The following is a 24,860-nucleotide window of genomic DNA, read 5'->3' as shown; positions in this document are numbered from 1 at the left end:
CCAGTCAAATAACACAACCATTACCATAATGCAGAGGGAGAGAGAAACATACCAGTCAAATAACACAGCCATTACCATAATGCAGAGGTAGAGAGAAACATACCAGTCAAATAACACAGCCATTACCATAATGCAGAGAGAAACATACCAGTCAAATAACACAGCCATTACCATAATGCAGAGGTAGAGAGAAACATACCAGTCAAATAACACAGCCATTACCATAATGCAGAGGTAGAGAGAAACATACCAGTCAAATAACACAGCCATTACCATAATGCAGAGGTAGAGAGAAACATACCAGTCAAATAACACAACCATTACCATAATGCAGAGGTAGAGAGAAACATACCAGTCAAATAACACAGCCATTACCATAATGCAGAGAGAAACATACCAGTCAAATAACACAGCCATTACCATAATGCAGAGGTAGAGAGAAACATACCAGTCAAATAACACAGTCAAATAACACAGCCATTACCATAATGCAGAGGTAGAGAGAAACATACCAGTCAAATAACACAGCCATTACCATAATGCAGAGAGAAACATACCAGTCAAATAACACAGCCATTACCATAATGCAGAGGTAGAGAGAAACATACCAGTCAAATAACACAGCCATTAGCATAATGCAGAGAGAAACATACCAGTCAAATAACACAGTCAAATAACACAGCCATTACCATAATGCAGAGGTAGAGAGAAACATACCAGTCAAATAACACAGCCATTACCATAATGCAGAGAGAAACATACCAGTCAAATAACACAGCCATTACCATAATGCAGAGGTAGAGAGAAACATACCAGTCAAATAACACAACCATTACCATAATGCAGAGGTAGAGAGAAACATACCAGTCAAATAACACAGTCAAATAACACAGCCATTACCATAATGCAGAGGTAGAGAGAAACATACCAGTCAAATAACACAGCCATTACCATAATGCAGAGGTAGAGAGAAACATACCAGTCAAATAACACAGTCATTACCATAATGCAGAGGTAGAGAGAAACATACCAGTCAAATAACACAACCATTACCATAATGCAGAGGTAGAGAGAAACATACCAGTCAAATAACACAGTCAAATAACACAGCCATTACCATAATGCAGAGGTAGAGAGAAACATACCAGTCAAATAACACAGCCATTACCATAATGCAGAGGTAGAGAGAAACATACCAGTCAAATAACACAGTCATTACCATAATGCAGAGGTAGAGAGAAACATACCAGTCAAATAACACAGCCATTAACATAATGCAGAGGTAGAGAGAAACATACCAGTCAAATAACACAGCCATTACCATAATGCAGAGAGAAACATACCAGTCAAATAAAAACAGCCATTACCATAATGCAGAGGTAGAGAGAAACATACCAGTCAAATAACACAGCCATTACCATAATGCAGAGGTAGAGAGAAACATACCAGTCAAATAACACAGCCATTACCATAATGCAGAGGTAGAGAGAAACATACCAGTCAAATAACACAACCATTACCATAATGCAGAGGTAGAGAGAAACATACCAGTCAAATAACACAGCCATTACCATAATGCAGAGGTAGAGAGAAACATACCAGTCAAATAACACAACCATTACCATAATGCAGAGGTAGAGAGAAACATACCAGTCAAATAACACAGCCATTACCATAATGCAGAGGTAGAGAGAAACATACCAGTCAAATAACACAGACATTATGTTAACATTGCCTAAGTAAGTGAGGTAGATAATATACAAAAGTGAAGAAAAAAAACTGCAAAAATGAACAGTAAACATTACACTCACAGAAGTTCCAAAAGAATAAAAGAATAAAGACATTTCAAATGTCATATTATGTCTATATACAGTGTTTCAACGATGTACAAATGGTTAAAGTACAAAAGGGAAAATAAATTAGTATAAATATAAATATTGTATTTACAATGGTGTTTGTTCTTCACTGGTTGGCCTTTTCTTGTGGCAACAGGTCACAAATGTTGATGCTGTGATTGCACACGTATTTATCCCAATAGATATGGGAGTTGATCAAAATTGGGTTCGTTTTCAAATTCTTTGTGGGTCTGTGTAATCTGAGGGAAATATGTGTCTCTAATATGGTCATACATTGGGCAGGAGGTTAGGAAGTGCAGCTCAGTTTCCACCTCATTTTGTGGGCAGTGAGCACATAGCCTGTCTTCTCTTGAGAGCCATGTCTGCCTACGGCGGCCTTTCTCAATAGCAAGGCTATGCTCACTGAGTCTGTACATAGTCAAACTTTCCTTAAGTTTGGGTCAGTCACAGTGGTCAGGTATTCTGCCACTGTGTACTCTCTGTGTAGGGCCAAATAGCATTCTAGTTTGCTCTGTTGTTTTGTTAATTCTTTCCAATGTGTCAAGTAATTATCTTTTTGTTTTCTCGTGATTTGGTTGGGTGTAATTGTGCTGCTGTCCTGGGGCTCTGTGGGGTGTGTTAGTGAACAGAGCCGCAGGACCAGTTTGGTTAGGGGACTCTTCTCCAGGTTCATCTCTCTGTAGGTGATGGTGTTGTTATGGAAGGATTGGGAATCGCATCCTTTTAGGTCGGTGTAGAATTTAACTCTTTCCTGGATTTTGATAATTAGTGGGTATCGGCCTAATCTCTTGCTAGTCTCTCTTTTACTCAGATGGTAAATGTATTAAATAGAAACAAGGTTTGTCAGTAATGTCTTGACAGCGACACAGCACAAAAGACAGAAGGGTAGAGTCAGTGATGATACACTGAAGTGTTAGAGGCACTGTAACAGACAGAAACTATGTCAAGATGGCTGCCTTGTGGAAGAGAGGGAGAGAGAGAGATGGATAGAGAGAGCGAGGGGAAAGGGAGAGAGAGAGATGGATAGAGAGAGAGAGGGGAAAGGGAGAGAGAGAGATGGATAGAGAGAGAGAGGGGATAGAGAGAGCGAGGGGAAAGGGAGAGAGAGATGGATAGAGAGAGAGAGGGGATAGGGAGAGAGATGGATAGAGAGAGAGAGGGGATAGGGAGAGCGAGAGATGGATAGAGAGAGAGAGGGGATAGGGAGAGAGAGATGGATAGAGAGAGAGAGAGGGGATAGGGAGAGAGAGATGGATAGAGAGACCGAGGGGAAAGGGAGAGAGAGATGATAGAGAGAGAGAGGGGAAAGGAAGAGAGAGAGATGGATAGAGAGAGAGAGGGGAAAGGGAGAGCGAGAAAGTGATCTTACTCCAGGTGTGTTGTGTAAGCCGGTTGTCCCTGGATCAATGCTATGGTCTGCCCACTGGGATATAGCGCACGCACACACGCATGCACACACGCATGCACACACACACACACACACACACAGTGCTGGAGGTATTACTTGTGTTCAGGAACCCTCGCTGTCAACCACACATCATAGTCACATGATCAAGTGGCAGGTTAAAATAGCAACATGTTCACTATCCCCCTGAGGCCTGTGAAAGCAGGAACAAAGGGAGAGAGAGAGGGAAGGAGGGAAGAGAGAGAGAGAGAGAGGGAGGGGGGTGGGAGAGAGAGGATGATGGAGAGATTATAGTATAACAGAATACAGGAGAGACTTAAACTAGAGAGAGAGAGAGAGAGAGAGAGAGAGAGAGAGTAGTGGAACAGAGCACAAGAGAGAAGGGTAGAAAACAAGATGTCAGAGAGAAAGAGGATACAGATGAACAGAGTACAAGAGAGAAGGGTAGAAAACAAGATGTCAGAGAGAAAGAGGATACAGATGAACAGAGTAGTGGAACAGAGCACAAGAGAGAAGGGTAGAAAACAAGATGTCAGAGAGAAAGAGGATACAGAACAGTGGACCAGAGCACAAGAGAGAAGGGTATTAAACAAGATGTCAGAGAGAAAGAGGATACAGATGAACAGAGTAGTGGAACAGAGCACAAGAGAGAAGGATATTAAACAAGATGTCAGAGAGAAAGAGGATACAGATGAACAGAGTAGTGGAACAGAGCACAAGAGAGAAGGGTAGAAAACAAGATGTCAGAGAGAAAGAGGATACAGATGAACAGAGTACAAGAGAGAAGGGTAGAAAACAAACAAGATGTCAAGAGAGAAGGGTAGAAAACAAGAGAGAAAGAGGATACAGATGAACAGAGTAGTGGAAAAGAGCACAAGAGAGAAGGGTAGAAAACAAGATGTCAGAGAGAAAGAGGATACAGATGAACAGAGTAGTGGAACAGAGTACAAGAGAGAAGGGTAGAAAACAAGATGTCAGAGAGAAAGAAGATACAGATGAACAGTGTAGTGGAACAGAGCACAAGAGAGAAGGGTAGAAAACAAGATGTCAGAGAGAAAGAGGATACAGATGAACAGAGTAGTGGAACAGAGCACAAGAGAGAAGGGTAGAAAACAAGATGTCAGAGAGAAAGAGGATACAGATGAACAGAGTAGTGGAACAGAGCACAAGAGAGAAGGGTAGAAAACAAGATGTCAGAGAGAAAGAGGATACAGATGAACAGAGTAGTGGAACAGAGCACAAGAGAGAAGGGTAGAAAACAAGATGTCAGAGAGAAAGAGGATACAGATGAACAGAGTAGTGGAACAGAGCACAAGAGACAGAAATAGAGGGAATGAGGGAGAGAATAATACTGTATTCCACCTTGACTTGAGACATAAACCCTACTCTGTACATTGAACAAGACCTGACTGCAGACAGAGTGGTTGTCAGCCTACCAAAACTACAAATCAACCTACAATCACATCACTCATTTCTTTGCGGTTAAGGCTAGTGTTTGTTGAAAGTGCACGGCCCCATTAAAACAAATCTTTGAAGGATTCAAAGACGTTTCACCTTTCACTTGAATGGTGCACTTGAGGGAGTGTATGGAAATCTTCTGCCTTGAAGCTTAAGACAGAAAATTCAGACATAATACAGCAACATGTTTTATTCAGAAACCATAGTTGAAGAATGCTGGCTTTATGAGGGAAAATTCCTCCTTAATTATTCCACAGTAAACAGGACAAGCTCATTAACTTATTTAATTCCTCTTAATAATAAGAGCGTTATGTAGAGACTGATTGGACAAATCCATCTGTGGCACACGACGACAAGGTCTGCATCCCAAATGGCACCCTACTCCCTATATAGTGCACTGTTTTTTTTACCAGATCCCAATGGGCCCTGCCCAAAAGTAGTGCACTAAATAGGGATCCATTTGGCATGCAAACCTATAGGATGGATGGGAACACTCCCAGGTTGGAGGGTTTACAGTTGGTTGAACACAGAGATTGTGGGATAGTGAGGAATCTGTGGCTCATCTTACCAGTGGAGCACACTTCCCTTCAATTACAGTACTACCTCAATATCTCAGTGCAGTGTTGTGTTCTGGTGTGGTTGGCTGGGGATGAAGTCATTTTGTGAATTAATTATTTCTCATAACCGTGTGGGTGGGTTGTGTGGGCAGACATACGGAGGTGTTTGGTGGGTTCTGTGGGCTTGAATGTGTCACTGATAGGTGGAAACATACATTTATATATTAGTCATTTGGAACAGTGTTTCTTCCCTCCCCCAGGGTGCACTGCACAGCTGATTCAAATAACTAACTCATCATCAAGATGTGATTATTTGAGTCAGCTGTGGCAAAAACCAAAATGTGCCGCCAGGGGTGGATCAGGACTGAGTTGGGGAATCCCTAATTTAGCAAACGCTCTTATTCAGAGTGAATACAAGAGCAATTAGGGTTAAGTGCCTTGCTCAAGGGCACATCCACAGATTTTTCACCTAGTCGGCTTGGGGATTCAAACCAGAGACCTTTCGGTTACTCTCCCACCACACAATCACATACATGACATGGTAATGACTGCACTCACAGCACAACACACACCTAGGCCTAGATTCAGTCAGTATCGAGGAAGAGCCGCACTATCGCGTGATTGAAATGTGTTCGCGGAACTCGGCTGACTCGGCTTCATGAAAAATTCCCTTTCCATTTCAATCGCACTGTAACACAGATCTTCCTCAATAAGGGTTGAATCCAAACCTTACTGCAGCGGTGAGAACATCCATCCGAGCATTAAATATCCATCCATAGGTTGATTTGAACTTCACTCGTGGTTACTGTACTAGGAAAGATAACTTCCCCTAAAGTTGTAGTGCACCAACCAACATGGAAGACATTGTTTACAAAGGGCTTTGAGTAGTGAAAAAGTATGGTTCTGACTTGAGGCTGAAGAGTTCTAAGTCGTAAGACTTTAAAACCAGGGACTCTCCAAAGTAAATCAGAGATTTACAAAAAATGTCTATGACCACTGGTGCATTCTAGGATGAACCACACACGTCAAAACCACGGTCCACAGAGGACCACGCTTTCATTAGTCTGAAGAAAAAACTACAATCTGCTCCCAAACATATTTCAGCTCTGAATTATTGAATAGGTTTCATTCTCCCTCCAAAACGCCTCGAATGAGAAACATGCTTTGGGCTCATGAAAAATAGATATTTGCTCCTCTCACTCTTTTATCTTTTGTTCCAAGCAAAGTCATTGATTTTTATTTTTATTTACTTTTGTCTCCGAGTTTTTGTCGCCCTTTTACAGGAAATGTAAACTCTTCCTGCGTTTGAACTTCACGGAAATGTCATTTCCTTCAATGGAAACAAAGATTTGACTGATGGGTTTTGTTCTGGAACTAGATCAGTTGATAGACATGGGGAAGATTTATCATTGTAGATAGTTGTTGATGCAGTTCGAATGAGAGGTTCAGGGAAGTATCAATGTCTCCACATAAACAACGCTGCTGACAAACCATCCTCATTATCTCGCTCTAATATCTATTTACTCAGTCTCGCCTCCGATCCAAACGCATTGGCTTGACTCCAAACGCTACCCAAAATAATGCATAGGCAGAGAGAGGAAGATGACAGTACAGATTTGTGTTGAGACACCAAAGCCCTACAAGTGTAGCGAGCCAACACAGGATTCTTGAATGTCTCACCACTGACTCCACAAGGTCTCTGCAAGCCCTAGAGCAAGCACTTCTTACTAGTACTCTACAGCACTGTAACCTATTGAGAAATCTGCAATTTGGGCTTGTTGATTGCTGGGATTCTTTCCATGAATTTGTGTTGAAATAAAAAAAAGCCCTACAGGTGCCCTACAGGTGTAAACATGTAGATATAATTTCTCAACTTACTTCACTACAAGACCTAGATAGAACTTTGTTCCCTTCAGCACGGCAATATATTGAGGCATTCTTCTGTAATTTGGCGGTTGTTGACAACCGAGACTCCGAGACTCTCTCCCTAGAACTGTCTCAACTCAACACCAGTATGTCTATAACTGTAATACACAGTCTTACCATGCTTCAGCCTCCAATAACCTCCAATGACCACCATTTGGAAAAGACCTGACCTACGACCTAACCCTTTAGGTTCACTCCTCCTTTCCTCCTCAACCTGGAATTGGGGGTAGACGTAACGTCGTAAACATAAATCTGGTACACTCCAATTAGTATGATATGTTACGTTTAATATGTGGATGTCCACCAACCATTTCGTATGATATGTTATGAATTACAATTCATATATGTGAATTTGCATATTGTATGATTGGTTGCAAATGACAATTTGTTGTGGTTAACGTTAGCTAAGTGGCTAATGTTAGCTAGGCTAGGGGTTAGGGGTTAAGGTTAGGAGAAGGGTTAGCTAACATGCTAAGTAGTTGCAAAGTAGCAATTAGTTACAAAGTTTCTTATTAGCTAAAATTGTCCATGATGAGATTCGAACATGCAACCTTTGGGTTGCTAGACGTTTGAATTATACGCCAACCATCCTCTGTCTTATGTAACCATACCAAACATATCATACTAATTCAAGTGTCCCGGATGTATATTTACTATGTTACGTCTAGTCAGTGAGACCAGGCTGCCCTCCATCAGGTGCCCTAATAGACATCTCATCAGTCTGGAGGAGCAGCCAGGCGTGAAAAGAATGGTGCCTGTAAAAGAGAGAAAGAGAGAGAGAGAGAAAGAGGACGAGAGAGGGAGTAAGAAAAGAGAAGGCTTTTTAAAGCACATCAGACTCAGCAGGTGACTCAAGTGGCTGAAGAAGGCAACGTGCGACAGAGCTCATAGTTGCCCTTGGAGCATATTGCCTCATCCTGCCACCCCATATTTTGTGCCAGTCACTTGTGATAAATTAATAAAGCCATCTCTGATTTGTGCTAAATGAGTAAGGCCTTGCCTGATTGGTTGGTGGGGCAGGAAATGAAGACTGGTGTCTAAAAGGATCCCTTGCTAGCCCCTCCTCTGAGGTACTTGTGTATATCTAATAGGATCTAAAATAGGACTTGGACAAAGGTGTCAGGTCCTCTTAGGAGGTGGGTGTGTGAACCACATGGATCTCTGGTTGAAGACACTTCAGGGTAATAGTGGAGGAACGACAACACTGCAGCTAGGCTTTTGTTTCAGTCTTCAGATGAATGTACTAATTGGAAGTGGCTCTGGATAAGAGTGTCTAAATGTAAACGTAGCTCTAAAAGACTTGATTTAACTGATAATGCTCTTAAATAACTAAAGGCTATTGAACACTTTGTGGATTTAATAGCTGAATCAGTTGTTACTTTCGGCATGAAACAAAACCATGCACCCACTGCAGTTCTCCAGGACCGGAGTTGCTATTCCCTGTTGTACAGTGATGTGATCATAAAATATGTACACAAAACTCTATGCATGGCAACATTTACATATCCAAGGTGTACATTTATTTTTGCCTTCAAAATTCTGTGTAGTCAACTTGTACTTGAGTCGTTGCTCAACCTACGTACTGTCTGAACTGATGCTAATAAATGTGACACTAACCAGCCACCTATGTTTAAATATATCTAGTACAGTCGCGTGTGCTGTGTCATTCTGTGGGAACAACAACGCTTATTTAAGATGCAAATGAGATCAAGGTGTGTAAGAGTCGTTTAAATGGAAGAGGTGACCTACCAAAAGTAGCACTGGTACTTTGAAGTCCTTTGAGTAGAACTAGGACACCATAGCCTGGTAAAACCATACTGAAAGATGCGCTCAGCCTGATTCAATGGGGAGCGCAGCATCCGGTCTGGTTTAAACCAGGCTAAGGACATTAACAATCCTTGGTGAAATCTAGCAGCTTTGACTGTTTGGTGATTTCATTCCAGTAACAACATGCTTCTTTTTAATCATTTGCTCATTTTTATTCAGCAGAATTTTTTAATACAACGACAAGGGCTGTCATAAGGAAACAAATTCAAACACTGTTTCTGCTACGGCATACAGAGACAGAGAGGGAGACAGAGAGAGAGAGAGAGAGAGAGACAGAGAGAGAGAGAGAGAGAGAGAGAGAGACAGAGACAGAGAGACAGAGAGACAGAGAGAGAGAGAGAGAGAGAGAGAGAGAGAGAGAGAGAGAGAGAGAGAGAGAGAGAGAGAGAGAGAGAGAGAGAGATCATCATGTCACCATCATATGTAAACATTACAGAAAGAGGGAGGAGGAAGATGAGAAAATGCTGTTTGTCAAGGTGTTCTGGCCACGAGAGAGAGAGAGAGAAGAAGAAAGACGAGAATAAAACACTCCCAACATAAACGTCATTAAATGTCATATCACATAGGTATACATCAAGGACAGAAATAAGCTCGTCCGGTTGGTGTGGATCTCGAGCTAGCTTTTGAAAATTAACTTCATAAAACATAGCATTATTCATTTCTTGTCATTCATTAAGGAAGCGTTTCTCTCTGCAAAAAGCTGTTAATAATAAAAGTGAATGGATCCTCTTCTCAAGGCTTAGCCCCTTTCCTGTACAACGGATAGGAGGGATTGGCTGTGGTAGGGATAGGGTAAGGTAGCGATGCGCATGATTAGTGTGGGCGTATGACATCACTAATCAGGAAAGGGGTTGAAAGGATGACATGGCAATTAACGGGGCTCTGCAGCGGGGGGAGGGGGGGGGGCATGATAAGAACAACTGGTAGTGGCTCAGGAAGGGTGGAGAAGAGGAAGGATTGGACAGTCACTGTTTTTAGTATGCTCTTTCAGAGTCCGGAGGGAGGAGGAGGAGGAAGGGATGTGCAGAGTAGCAGGAGAGGGGACCAGGAGGATGTGCAGAGTAGCAGGAGAGAGGACCAGGAGGATGGACATGGAATAAAAGGAAGAGAGAGAGACAATGCTTGTCCTTTACTTTGTTTTATTTTCGTTGAATCGTTTTCCGTCACTTTTTCTCGTCCAATGAGTGCATCTCGTCTTCCGCGTTGGTCTTTGGAATGGCGCCGTGCGCTTTTCATTTTTTTAGTTTGTAGCCAAACTCGTCTGCGTCGTCGTCGCGGAAGTCTCCGTAGCGCCAGATGTTGAGCTGAGATAAAACATGAGACAGAAAAGACCATGAGCGCTCAGTGAATAACTGACAATAAAACAGACAAGCAACCGTCTCACATTAACCTTCAGTTCAAATGGGGAGCCTCAGCAGCCCCCTCCCCGAGACAGAGAGAGGCAGAGCGAGAGACAGACAGAGAGAGCAAGAGAGAGAGAGCGAGACAGAGAGAGACAGAGCGAGAGACAGAGAGAGCAAGAGACAGAGCGAGAGACAGACAGAGAGAGCAAGAGTGAGCGAGACAGCGAGAGAGGAAGAGATAGAGACAGGGGAAGGTAGACAGAGAGAGAGGTAAAGAAGTATAGAGAGAACATCAGTGTACTCTCACACCCCAGTGAGAACGAGGGGAGCATCATCATTGAATCCTTTCCAGAAGGGCCCCGGTGCTTCAGCCGCATCCCTGTCTATTCCCTCTATTCCATTAAATTCACTCCGCTGAGCTCTGCATCCCTCATCAAGCATCCAGGCAATTTCCTGCTAAACGTTCCATTTGACGCGCAATGGGAAGGGCGGTGGTAGTGTCTGAGGGGGCATTCTAGGTGGGGACGCAAGAAGTTGTGTGTGTGTGTGTGTGTGTGTGTGAGAGATGTTTCACGACACCAACCAAGGCCCCCTCCTCTCCTCATCAGCAGTGTGTGATCAGCTGTTAACATGACGATTCACAGCCAATTAGTGCCCATGCTAATTTGCACTAGTCGTTAGGAAGCGGCTGCCATGTTGTCTTTCCTGTTTCTCTTCCGTCGATGCCTCGTCACTCGTTCCGGCCTTTTGGAGAACTACATCTCATTTACACCAATTTTGCCTGTGATTGGACGATTGTTTGGGCATGGCGTTGCGTGATTGGACAATATGTCAAAGCAGTGAGAGCGTTTGTCTTGTGACTGGCTGCTGAAGAGAACTGTGCCTTCTTGAAGGTCACAGTGTTTAAGGAGGATAAATGGATGCCACCTGTTTACCATAAATCAGGTAAAACAAGCACCCCAAGACTAGAAAAACTCATCTATATAAGGTCATTGGGCTATGCTCTTGGGCAAGATACAGTAAACAGTTACTGTATAACTAGGAGTATTAGAATTGAGCGGTGCAAGGATAATGAAACTGGGCTGATACTTTTTGTATATGCTCTGTCATCTGACTAGACGATTGGCTAGTGTACCTAAACAGGTAGAACCACCTGCGTTTGGATTGGTTGCTGTGCTGTGAGCGGACCCTGGGGTGTGTGGAGGTGGGCAAGCGGACCCTGGGGGGTGTGGAGGGGGGCAAGCGGACCCTGGGATGTGTGGAGGGGGGCAAGCGGACCCTGGGATGTGGGGAGGGGGGCAAGCGGACCCTGGGATGTGTGGAGGGGGGCAAGCGGACCCTGGGATGTGTGGAGGGGGGCAAGCGGACCCTGGGGTGTGTGGAGGGGGGCAAGCGGACCCTGGGGTGTGTGGAGGGAGGCAAGCGGACCCTGGGGTGTGTGGAGGGGGGCAAGCGGACCCTGGGGGGTGTGGAGGGGGGCAAGCGGACCCTGGGGGGTGTGGAGGGGGCAAGCGGACCCTGGGGGGTGTGGAGGGGGGCAAGCGGACCCTAGGGGGTGTGGAGGTGGGCAAGCGGACCCTGGGGTGTGTGGAGGGGGGCAAGCGGACCCTGGGGGGTGTGGAGGGGGGCAAGCGGACCCTGGGGGGTGTGGAGGGGGGCAAGCGGACCCTGGGGGGTGTGGAGGGGGGCAAGCGGACCCTGGGGGGTGTGGAGGGGGGCAAGCGGACCCTGGGGGGTGTGGAGGTGGGCAAGCGGACCCTGGGGGGTGTGGAGGGGGGCAAGCGGACCCTGGGGGGTGTGGAGGGGGGCAAGCGGACCCTGGGGTGTGTGGAGGGGGGCAAGCGGACCCTGGGGTGTGTGGAGGGGGGCAAGCGGACCCTGGGGGGTGTGGAGGTGGGCAAGCGGACCCTGGGATGTGTGGAGGGGGGCAAGCGGACCCTGGGGTGTGGAGGGGGGCAAGCGGACCCTGGGGGGTGTGGAGGTGGGCAAGCGGACCCTGGGGGGTGTGGAGGTGGGCAAGCGGACCCTGGGGGGTGTGGAGAGGGGCAAGAGTCCTGTGTGCCATGTGGATGCCATCTATCCCTCTCTCCCTCTCCCTCTCTTGCTTTCTCTCCATCAGCGTGGGCCTGCACAGACTGTGGGCCAGCGTCCATTTAGGACAGCACTGCCTGCCAATGAGATGTGTCACGTCTTCAGAGAACAGACAGGTGGAGAGAAAGACAGAGGGAGCAAAGAAATGAAGGAGAGCTCCTTTCTTCTACCAGTAGTTGTAATTACAGCTTTGGAAACACCGGTTTACCTGTCATGCCAATAAAGCCAGGCTGAATTTGTATTGTGTTGAGCGAGCTAGTATGAAACAGGGAGAGAAAAGTGAGAAAGAGGGAGAGAGTTAGAGTGAGAGGGAGAGACATAGAGAGAGAGGTAGAGAAAGAAAGAGAGCGAGAGACGTAAAGAGGTAGAGAGAGAAACTTACCCTGGCAGTCTTGGCAGACTCCTGACCGTTGAGATACTCCGTCACCTGAGAGAGAGAACATGCATTAGTGTTGCAACTAAACCAGACTGAATTCTGTGGAGAGAAACACATTGGGTGCATCTCAACTCTCTAATTAATGTAGCCTCCTCGACTCGTCTCCTTTCCTTCATTGAAAATCGTCTCAGTGCAGACGAATGAGAAGGACACAAGTGGAGGACGCCACTTTAGACTATCAACACGCACCGACAAACACCTTCCCACCCATACATTCATAACACACATGTCGACAGGCTTCATTGGTAGCACTGCATTGCACATGATAACAACAAAAACAGCTAGGTCATCATCAGATCAATAGGAAACGCGGATGCTAACCGCTAGCCCACGTGCTAACAGCTAACAACAGCGAGCAATCAAGCCAAGTGGCTCTCGTCTATACAGCGAGCTACCTTTTAGAGCCTTCCTATTTAGCATTTAATTACAATCAAAATGCATTCACGTTTCACATGTCAGCGATAGGCTAGCAGGGTAAGAGAGGCGCACTACCTGCCCACGCTAGTGATGAAATCAGACCTGTATTGTGATTGTACTGCATCACAAGGGCAGGTGATTAGTCGGCGAGGGCCCTGATAGAGCAGTGAATGGTGGGAATAGAGTCAGGAAGTCAGAATCCTCTAGGATATTGAGGTCTGTAAATGAAGTAGATTGTGCTCGTCTATGTCTGGGTCTTTGTTAGGGCTGGGAATGATGATATTAACATGATACTTAGGTGCTAATATGTTATGTAGGGACGGCAGGTAGCCTAGTGGTTAGAGCGTTGTTGGATCGAATCCCCGAGCTGACAAGGTAAAAATCTATCGTTCTGCCCCTGAAAAAGGGGCACAAGTTCCCCGGTAGGCCGTCATTGTAAATAAGAATTTGTTCTTAACTGACTTGCCTAGTTAAATAAAGGTTCAATAAAATTATCACAATTCTACATGGATTGCAATTCGATACTGTGATTTGTTGTTGCAAACATACTGCGCACCATATGTCTGAGGCAGAGGAACAAGATAGAGTCATGAGAAAACAAGTTTGATCAGTCATGTAAATGTGCTGAAAACAAATTGGCTTCCTACTTAAAAAGAAGATGGAGAACAAGCTATGAAGGAAAATACTGGAGATGTGGTGTGTAGGTACAGCCAACTAGCACAAAAATAATATTATCAAAACTATGATATATCCTCAAATATAACTGTAGTGATTTTTCTCCCCCTTCCTTAGTCTTTGTGTAAGTGTGGGAGATTAGGCTGGCTTGGATAGACAGGATTTGACTCGTGATGCTTCGGCTCAGATGAGAGTGAGTGAGAGAAAGTGAGAGAGACAGTGCGATACTGACAGAGAGAGACAGAAAGAGAGAGAGAGAGAGAAGCGGCAGACAGGCTGGGCATATTGACCTCTTATTATGCCAGAGTGTCCATTTAGCCCCATTGACTGAGCCTGACGATGAGTCACAGGACACAGCATGACGAGACCGAGGGATGGGGGAGGGAGGTAGAGAGATGGAGGGAGGGGGTGGAGAAGAGTCTTAAAATGAGAGAGACAGAAAGGAAATGTCCGGTTACGGTCAAGAGAGACTGTGGGTATTGTCTGTCCGTGTGTGTGTGTATAGAGGCTGAACAGCACCAAACCAGGAGGGTGCACTGCACTGTGACTGAGCGGTTTAGCTCTACATGGTTCTGGCCAGCCCTCCTCTCTCTCCTCCAACCCAAGCTAACCCAGCCTCAGCTCTGACTCATTCCTGCCAGCGTGATCGATGGGGAGGCTTTTGGAGTGTGTGTCTCGGGTCAGTCAGGGGAAAAGCGGGTGGGGAGGGAGGATACACTAGATGGAGGGTGGGTTGAAGAGGAGGAAATGGGTGATAGGGGAGAATTGGGAGAGGAGTGGGGAAGAGAAAGGGGTCGAAGGCAATGAAGAGGGGAGAATAAGAGTGAGGGGAAGGGGTGGAGGGTGAAGAGTGGAAGAGTGAGTCAAAGGCTGAGGAGGAGGTGGGGTGAGACAGTCTACTCTATATATACATTACCATATTAACCACAGAGGGTTCCATCATGCATCATAACTGATCAGGAGAACAGATGAGACTCCCGGCCAAGGAAATGAACACAGATATAGGAGAACGGCAGATGTTGAAAACTGCAGAGCGTGGATTCTGCATCGGGTTTAATTGCTTTCGCTAGCTGGTATACACTGGTTCATTTGATAGCAACACAGAACACATGAGGGTCAGGGAGAAAAACATACTTCAGTACAGCTGGATCGTACAGCTTTGTGTGTGTGTGTGTGTGTGTGTGTGTGTGTGTGTGTGTGTGTGTGGAGTGTCGAAAACTGCAACCGCTGCATAAGCTATCAATCAAAGCTAACTAAGAGTGAGAATTTAGAAAAGGGGACAGCAGATGTTCACATATCTCCTTCCCAAACAGATGTGACCATACGGAGGTCCTAGTCCATAGCATTAACGTCTTACTTCAGAGGTCTCTGTGACATTTGAGTGGCTGGGAGGGGTCCGGATACGCCATGTTAAAAGTATTTTAGTTCCCCGTGTCCTTCATGACTACTGATGTAGGTTAAAGTCCCTGGATGGAATTCCATCATCTTGTCATTTCCTTTCATCCACCACCGACCCACCTACCGTCTGCTTTGGAGACCTCTTAGACTAACCCCATCTCAATAATGACCTCATATTTGGTCCTGGCCAATAGCAGGGGACTTACAAGGAAGCATTACTTTGGTCCTGGCCAATAGCAGGGGACTATATGGAGGCATTACTATATGAATGAAAGGGATCTGCCAGAAAGCTAGCCAAGCTCTTTGTCCTTTAACTAAGGGGTGCCTTCCTGACAGACCGTCTCCTGCTGTTCTCTTCAGTACAGTATGTGAGAGCAGGAAACCAGTGTGTGTGCCTAGCATCCTCCTAATATGGCCCATATGCTGTTCCAGAAAAGCCCTTTCAGGACCTTTTCACAGCCACCAGACGGTCTCTACTTCCACTGGAGGAGGACAATCACTAGCCAATAAACCAGCAAACAAGAAGAATACGGGACCAAATATCTCAACTAAATCAATAAATAGGATGGGGGGGTAGGCGTTGTGTATTTCAGAATGATAGTAGGGGGAGAGGAGGAAGAACGAGAGACTGTAAGAGAGAGAGATATAATAGTACTGTATGACCCCACAGAGCTCCATATGCCAGACAGATGCCCCTGGTACCATCTATTCCAGGTTGGTGTTGAACAACCTGCCACTACCTGGCAGACTGGGAGGTGGTGGGAACATGGTGTTGGTGAACAACCTGCCACTACCTGGCAGACTGGGAGGTGGTGGGAATATGGTGTTGGTGAACAACCTGCCACTACCTGGCAGACTGGGAGGTGGTGGGAATATGGTGTTGGTGAACAACCTGCCACTACCTGGCAGACTGGGAGGTGGTGGGAATATGGTGTTGGTGAACAACCTGCCACTACCTGGCAGACTGGGAGGTGGTGGGAATATGGTGTTGATGAACAACCTGCCACTACCTGGCAGACTGGGAGGTGGTGGGAATATGGTGTTGGTGAACAACCTGCCACTACCTGGCAGACTGGGAGGTGGTGGGAATATGGTGTTGGTGAACAACCTGCCACTACCTGGCAGACTGGGAGGTGGTGGGAATATGGTGTTGGTGAACAACCTGCCACTACCTGGCAGACTGGGAGGTGGTGGGAATATGGTGTTGGTGAACAACCTGCCACTACCTGGCAGACTGGGAGGTGGTGGGAATATGGTGTTGGTGAACAACCTGCCACTACCTGGCAGACTGGGAGGTGGTGGGAATATGGTGTTGGTGAACAACCTGCCACTACCTGGCAGACTGGGAGGTGGTGGGAATATGGTGTTGGTGAACAACCTGCCACTACCTGGCAGACTGGGAGGTGGTATTATTTCTGGTTCAGGATGAACAGATCATGTGCATCCTGTTTTTGGTACAGAGAGTACATTCATTACCATAGTGTCTGACTCAATGCAGGTGATGCCTTAGAACCCCATTATAGTCAATCTGGAATAATGTTCTTCATTTTGTACAACAAAGATAACGCTCGTTAGCAAGTATCAGTCGTATTATACACCCGATGCCTTCTCCGACTTGCAAAACATCCCTCTTTCCCTTTCCCCCAAAATGCAAAAAGGGAGACATAAGATGTATTCCATCTTATGAATAGTAAGCAATAGATTAACAACTGGTATCCAATTTATCTTCTGAACAGTCTGCCTCTGTACTTGTGAATAACAACGACTCCTCGCTTCGTAGTTCTTTCCAGGCTTGTCTGACTCTGCAGTCCTGTGTGTTAGTCTTAAAGCTGCAAAATGTAACTTTTTGGGCGACATGACCAAATTCGCATAGAGTTATAGATCTGTCATTCTCATTGAAAGCATGTCTAAGAAGAGGTCAATCTGTTCTATGTGCGCTATTTCTATGCTTCCCATTCTTAAGTTTAGTTTTTGAGTCTTTTACTTTCAGTTTTGTACACCAGCTTCAAACAGCTAAAAATACAATATTTTTGGTTATGGAAAATACATTTCAAGGGTTTAGATGGTACAATGATTCTCTACACTAGACTTGTGTGTTTTGTAACATAAACTGAAATTGGGCAAACTATTAGAATTTGAGCAACCAGGACATGGTGGAGCTATTTCTGCATAGTTCATCTTTAAGTGATATCCCTCACAGAGAGACCGGGAGGTAGACTGGCTGTCTGTCTTTCCTATGAATAGTGCATGGCGGGAGGAGACTCTGTGTTCTCCCCATGTCTCTCCATACATCCTGGTAACATGGATTTGATTTGACCACTGGCTGTCTGTCTTTCCTATAGTGTATGGTGAGAGGAGACTCTGTGTTCTCCCCATGTCTCTCCAGACATCCTGGTAACATGGATTTGATTTGAAAAGGCCCTCTTTTAATCACAGCAGTCTTCGTCAGAGACTGCTCCATGGAGGCTGTGTGTGGGAGTGTGTGTGTGTGCCATCTGTGCATGTCTGTGTGTGTGAGTACGGTATGTCTGCCTGTGTGTGTGTTTGTGTGACTGCGTCTCTGCATGCGCGTGTGTGTGTGTCCCTCACTGAAGTCCCTGTGAGGCATGCTGGGACAGGCCCCGGTACATGCTGGTAGCTCCAGCAGTGTGGTCTGTCGGGGGCTTTCAGGCAGCGAGGGGGACAACGTGGCATGACAGCACCCAGCAAACGATGGTTCGACGAGTTAAGGAGGACCAACGAAAGGGGAGCGCCCCATCAGAGGACCGTGAGTGCAGGCACACAACGCACCACGTTATATAGGCTATACACACACACATATACACGGGTATAGGACTGTTATGGTGACCGTATTACCGTCACGAGTCATGATCGCAGTCAAATTCCACGTGACCGCTTAGTCACGGTCACTAGGCTTCTCCAAGCTCTGATGCTGCTGATGGTTATTAGTAGCCTACAAAAATTGCTAACTGCCTGGTACTCAGCACTCTATTGTCCCTCTAATCACTATGACATCAATGCAAATGTTGTCAAAAATCTAATTCAAACACTTCATGAGAGTCCATGAGCTCATGTTGCAACATTTCTTTAGGCTATACAATTGTGTGAGAAAATAGAGTGATGGCCTCTATTAAAAAGAGGAGGATCCCATCCGCGTTCTATAGGCTAGGCCTACTATATTTATATCTCAGCTTTCCTAATATTAAGCACATTGCTTCGCTTTACTACAGGAGTATAGCCTACCTGGCTGGCATGTAAAATAACTACAGGATAGCCAGATCAGGGCTTAACATAAGGACTTATGCTATTGTGTTCATCTGAAATAGTCTACATTTTCTTCATATCGTGTTTCTTTAGACCTGTCTAAAACAAATAATATATTTATTTTTGAAGGTGTAGGCTATACTACGTGGATTTATTAGACTTTTAAAAATGTAGATGTTCCAAAGGTCTGCATCAGTGGCTTGTAGGCTGTGTGTGAAAGCCAGGAAATGTTAAACATGTTTATGTTAATTAACGGTCAATTACCGGCAGTTATTAGCTTGACACATCACTGGCTGACAAAATGTCATGACCACAGCCCTACTCTTGGATAGAAACATTGTGAACAGGGTTATTAAAAAGGTATGTGGGCCTACTTCATCTCCCCACACACACAGACACCAGGTAGAGGAGACACACAGGCTGAGAACTTTGAGATTTGACCTACACAAGTGCATTTGATGGTAAAATACACAGACAGACCAATGTAATCATGTCTCTTGTAGGTCATTTTCCACTGAAAGAAAATGTTGACCATATAAACCAGCCTAAATGATTATGATACAACAAAATAAAGTATTCAAAAAGGGAACCCTATAGACATGGCTAAAGACGAGTTGGCTAAAGACGAGTTGGCTAAAGACAAGTTGGCTAAAGACGAGTTGGCAGAAAACTAGGGCAGACCTAGGTTAGAGTAGCAGTAAAAGTTTGTTTCTATTTCTCTTTTATTGTCTCTCCCCATGAGATCACCCACTGTGAAGTGACAGAAGTTTAAATGACCTACACCCACTCTCCAAACCCAAACCTCACTTCCCCCCTCTGTCTCTCCCTCCTCTCCTGACCCTAGGGTGCGGGGGAGGCAGGAGTGTGTGTGTGTGTGTGTGTGGTCGGGTCAGGGGAAATAGAGCTAGGCTAGTGGCGCGTGTCACTGTCACCATGGACATGTCACAAGGCCCCCAGAGCACTGCTGCTGGCGGTGTGTGTGTGTGGGTATGAGAGGTAGGGTCGATAGGAAAGTGTCCATTACGCGTTCAACACGAACTCTTACTGGTTAATGAGGTATCGAACAGTCAGGAGGAAGGGGCATGCTTTTGCACACTCCACAGTGTACTGGCGGGTGGGGGGGTGATGGGACATGACAGGGACCCATGGGGGGTTTAGGGTGAGGGGGTCGATGGCAAGCTGTCAACCAGACAAAGTTGGTTGAAAGTACTGCAAAAGGCCATTGAGTACACCACGACAAAAGAGTTAGCCTGTATGTCTCAGAACTGTCTATCTTTACTGCCTATGATAGGTGAGTGATTGGTTGTGTCTCTCTGTGTGTCTGTAGGGCCTCGGAGCCCCCCAGAGTCCGTGCTGCTATTGAGTACTCCATTTATCTCTGCTGTTCACTGATAAGGGCAGACGACTATATTAACAGACAAACCTACAATTCCCATGTGGCATTTCATCTCTTCCCCACTGTTCAATTACACTGATAGAAGAAACTACATTTCCCATGAGGCATCACAGCAATGCCCCACCACACAATTACCCTGTAATAGAAGAAACTGCATTTCCCATGGGGCATCATGTCTGCCTTCAGCACAATAGAAAAAACTACACATCCCCAAAGCACCTCATTTGTTCCTCTCGGCACAGTTACACCAAAATGTAACTTCACTTGCACAAGGCATTTTCACCACAGAATAATTACACTAACCCATATATATATATATATATATATATTTTTTTTTAAAAACTTTATTTAACTAGGCAAGTCAGTTAAGAACAAATTCTTATTTTCAATGACGGCCTTGGAACAGTGGGTTAATTGCCTTGTTCAGGGGCAGAATGACAGATTTGTACCTTGTCAGCTAGGGGATTTGATCTTACAAGCTTTCGGTTGCTCGTCCAATGCTCTAACCACTAGGCTACCTGCCGCCCCATTTAACACCAACAAAGAAACTACACTACCCACAAATCACATCATCCGTCCTCTCATAATAAAATGTACACTGCAACTCCCCAAAACACTACATTTCCCATGAGGCAGCACATCCATCCCTTCACAGTAGTGCAATTGACCTACACTGCCAAAATAAAAATCATCTGTTGGGAAATAAACTACAGATCCCATGGGGCCTCTCATCTGCAGAACAGCACAGCAATTAAAAGCAAGTGTTGGTCTGATCCCCAGCTCTCATATCCCTCTTCAGCTTGGGCTTCAAGCAGCAGCGTACGTCCTTCTAAACTCTCCGGCTCCATCCACATCACAGCTGCCTTCTGCTCTCTCCCTCCCTCCCAAAACACTCCACACGCACATGCCTGCATCAGCACAAACACAAACACTGCAGCTAGCGACGCTAACACTTTAGCTAACACACAAACACACACTGGAGCTAACACCAAAGCCAAAACAACAATCCTAGCTCAAAGTGCTAGGTGAGTGTTGTGTATTAGCTTATGTCGCTACAAAGAGCCAACCAGGGCATAACATTAACATCCGCCAAATGCGGGTAGATTTAGGTAATGGTTGGTAACGTAAGTGGGTGGTCAATTTGCAGGGCTCTACATTGCATTTACGAATATAAATATAGTGAAAAAGTCAAGAATGAGCACGTGCGAGGAAAATGCTGCAGTAGCTGTTTTCAAAGTATTTATGCCGTTTTGTTTCATAGCTGCTAATCGCACAAATAAATATGAATCTATATCCCACCTCATGAAGCAACACTGCCTGGCAGGAGAGATTTGTGCACTGTGCTGATTCATTTTTGGAGGCATAAAAGTTGGTCAAATTTACTTGAAAGTCAACAAAGCGAGACTTTGTCCTCGTGTTTCTTGGCTATTTACATTGTTTAGTTCACAAGGTCGGGGGTTTCTAAATGGAAGTTTGAGTCTGCTGCTTCAACTGACGCAAAGAGATGTTGTCTACTCCTAGTCAGAACCTAAATCTCTCTCACACAGACCCGTGACAGGACTCCAGTGGCATGGTTACCACGGTAACCTCCCAGCCTGAACATTTTGTCTCTGATATGTTCTCGGGTCACAAAAAATGAAATTGAGCTATAGCTCACATTATTTCTTACTAATAAATGTTTGGTTTTTTAGAAACATTAAGCATGGCGATCATCATTTGTTTTAAGTAATTATGGCGCAAAAATATTTTGGCTGACCAATTTTTCTATCTACCTGCCACAGTGGCTGGTGGACCAAAAATAAAAATTTAGGCAGTTAACCCACTGTTCCTTGGACGTCATTGTAAATAAGAAGTTGTTCTTAACTGACTTGCCTAGTTAAATAAAAGGTTAAAAAGAAAATGGTAGGAGAGTTAGCGCTTGAAGCTAACTGTAACGCAGGCTGTTTCATCTGAGGCCCAAAAACTTTCAGAACAAATGTTCTATTGAAAAGGACTAGGGATAATATACGAGGTTCATGCTACGTTGGTGATTGATAATTAGCAAGAGGCTTCTGTGTTTTGTAATTGATTGTTAATTAGCAAAAGGGGAGATGATTAGCTTGTAGAGCTAATTAACTTTTTCGCTCGATGACAGCGTTCGCTTAGCGCAGCCTGATTGTGCGTCAGTCATCTGACGTCGTCGCCTTTGGTTGGCCTACTTTTACTGTGAAGATCGAGCACCAAGATGGTGTCTGTATGACCGTACTGGAACTTAATGCTTTTTAATAGACTTCAACTTCAAGTCATGGAATGAATCGCTTTTGTGTCAGATAGGAATGTGTGTGTGTGGTGACAGTATGCTGTGAATGTGGCTGACAAGAGAATATTCTATCGATGAAAGATTGTGAATGTACAGTTGAAGTCAGAAGTTTACATACACCTTAGCCAAATACATTTAAACACAGTTTTTCCACAATTCCTGACATTTAATCCCTGTCTTAGGTCAGTTAGGATCACCACTTTATTTGAAGAATGTGAAATGTCAGAATAAGAGTAGAGAGAATGATTTATTTCAGCTTTTATTTCTTTCATCACATTTTCAGTGGGTCAAAAGTTTATACACTCAATTTGTATTTAGTAGCATTGCTATTAAATTGTTTAACTTGGGTCAAATGTTTTGGGTAGCCTTCCACAAGCTTCCCACAATAAGTTGGGTGAATTTTGGCCTATTCCTCCTGACAGAGCTGGTGTAACTGAGTCAGGTTTGTAGGCCTCGATGCTCGCACACGCTTTTTCAGTCCTGCCCACAAATTTTCTATGAGATTGAGGTCAGGGCTTTGTGATGGCCACTCCAATACCTTGACTTTGTTGTCCTTAAGCCATTTTGCCACAACTTTGGAAGTATGATTGGGATCATTGTCCATTTGGAAGACCCATTTGCAACCAAGCTTTAATTTCCTGACTGATGTCTTGAGATGTTGCTTCAATATATAATTTTTCTCCCTCATGATGCCATCTATTTTGTGAAGTGCACCAGTCCCTCCTGCAGCAAAGCACACCCACAACATGATGCCACCACCCTGTGCTTCAAAGTTGGGATGGTGTTCTTCGGCTTGCAAGCATCCCTCCTTTCCCTCCAAACATAACAATGGTCATTGTGGCCAAACAGTTCTATTTTTGTTTCATCAGACCAGAGGACATTTCTCCAAAAAGTACAATCTTTGTCCCCATGTGCATCTGCAAACCGTAGTCTGGCTTTTATATGGCGGTTTTGGAGAAGTGGCTTCTTCCTTGCTGAGCGACCTTTCAGGTTATGTAGATAGATATAGGACTCGTTTTACTGTGGATATAGATACTTTTGTACCTGTTTCCTCCAGCATCTTCACAAGGTCCTTTGTTGTTGCTCTCGGATTGATTTGCACTTTTCGCACCACAGTATGTTCATCTCTAGGAGACAGAACGCGTCTCCTTCCTGTGCGGTATGACGCCTGAGTGGTCCCATGTTTATACTTGCGTACTATTGTTTGTACAGATGAACATGGTACCTTCAGGCGTTTGGAAATTGCTCCCAAGGATGAACTAGATTTGTGGTCTACAATTTTTCTTGGCTGATTTCTTTTGATTTTCCCATGCACTGAGTTTGAAGGTAAGCCTTGAAATACATCCACAGGTGCAACTCCAATTGACTCAAATGATGTCAATTAGCCTCAGAAGCTTCTAAAGCCATGACATCATTTTCCGGACTTTTCCAAGCTGTTAAAAGGCACAGTCAACTTAGTGTATGTAAACTTCTGACCCATTGGAATTGTGATACAGTGAAATAATCTGTATGTAAACAATTGTTGGAAAAATGACTTGTGTCATGCAAAGTAGATGTCCTAACAGACTTGCCAAAACTATAGTTTTTTAACGATAAATTTGTGGAGTTGTTGAAAAACGAGTTTTAAGGACTCCAAACTAAGTGTATGTAAACTTCCGACTTCAACTGTATGTGTGTGAGAGAGAACGAGAGAAAGACATACAGAAAATGAGAGAGATAAAGGGAGAGTAAGAGAGAGCGTGCGACAGAGGGACATGCAGACAGTAAAAGACAGAGAGAGAGATTGGGTCCCAATCCAGTGCAATAAGGTAAAAAGTGTTCATTGTGCAAAAGTGTGAGGAGGAAAAGGGCCCATTGATTGTGGTGTTATCCAATGCCATCTGGCAGACAGACAGCAGATGTAGAGTGGCAGTTATGGGGACGGGTCTGGTAGTTATGGGGACGGGTCTGGTAGTTGTGGGGACGGGTCTGGTAGCTGGCAGACGGGTCAGACTGGTAGTTATGGGGACGGGCAGTTGTGGGGACGGGTCTGGTAGTAGTGGCAGTTATGGGGACGGGTCTGGTAGCTTTGGGTCTGGTAGTTATGGGGACGGGTCTGGTAGTTGTGGGGACGGGTCTGGTAGCTTTGGGTCTGGTAGTTATGGGGACGGGTCTGGTAGTTATGGGGACGGGTCTGGTAGCTATGGGTCTGGTAGTTATGGGGACGGGTCTGGTAGTTATGGGGACGGGTCTGGTAGCTATGGGTCTGGTAGTTATGGGGACGGGTCTGGTAGTTATGGGGACGGGTCTGGTAGCTATGGGTCTGGTAGTTATGGCGACGGGTCTGGTAGTTATGGGGACGGGTCTGGTAGTTATGGGGACGGGTCTGGTAGTTGTGGGGACGGGTCTGGTAGCTTTGGGTCTGGTAGTTATGGGGACGGGTCTGGTAGCTTTGGGTCTGGTAGTTATGGGGACGGGTCTGGTAGTTGTGGGGACGGGTCTGGTAGCTTTGGGTCTGGTAGTTATGGGGACG

At 45.1% G+C, this 24,860-nt stretch overlaps 1 protein-coding gene across 1 annotated transcript in view; it reads right to left on the bottom strand.

Moving 5' to 3' along the window:
- Positions 1-9,159: 9,159 nt before the first annotated feature.
- The window catches only part of LOC139378428 (staphylococcal nuclease domain-containing protein 1), a gene marked incomplete at its 5' end in the record, with an annotated part of 274,769 nt that continues 259,068 nt past the window's right edge, over positions 9,160-24,860 (bottom strand). Inside the window, 2 exon segments of the mRNA XM_071120595.1 lie at positions 9,160-10,333; positions 12,846-12,890. Coding sequence (XP_070976696.1) covers positions 10,262-10,333; positions 12,846-12,890 — 117 coding nt within the window.

The sequence above is a fragment of the Oncorhynchus clarkii genome, chromosome 21 (genome assembly GCF_045791955.1).
Source record: "Oncorhynchus clarkii lewisi isolate Uvic-CL-2024 chromosome 21, UVic_Ocla_1.0, whole genome shotgun sequence".
In the NCBI taxonomy this organism is placed as follows: Eukaryota; Metazoa; Chordata; class Actinopteri; order Salmoniformes; family Salmonidae; genus Oncorhynchus; species Oncorhynchus clarkii.
Note: the sequence above shows the minus strand (reverse complement) of the source record. Positions and strands in the feature narration are given on the sequence as shown.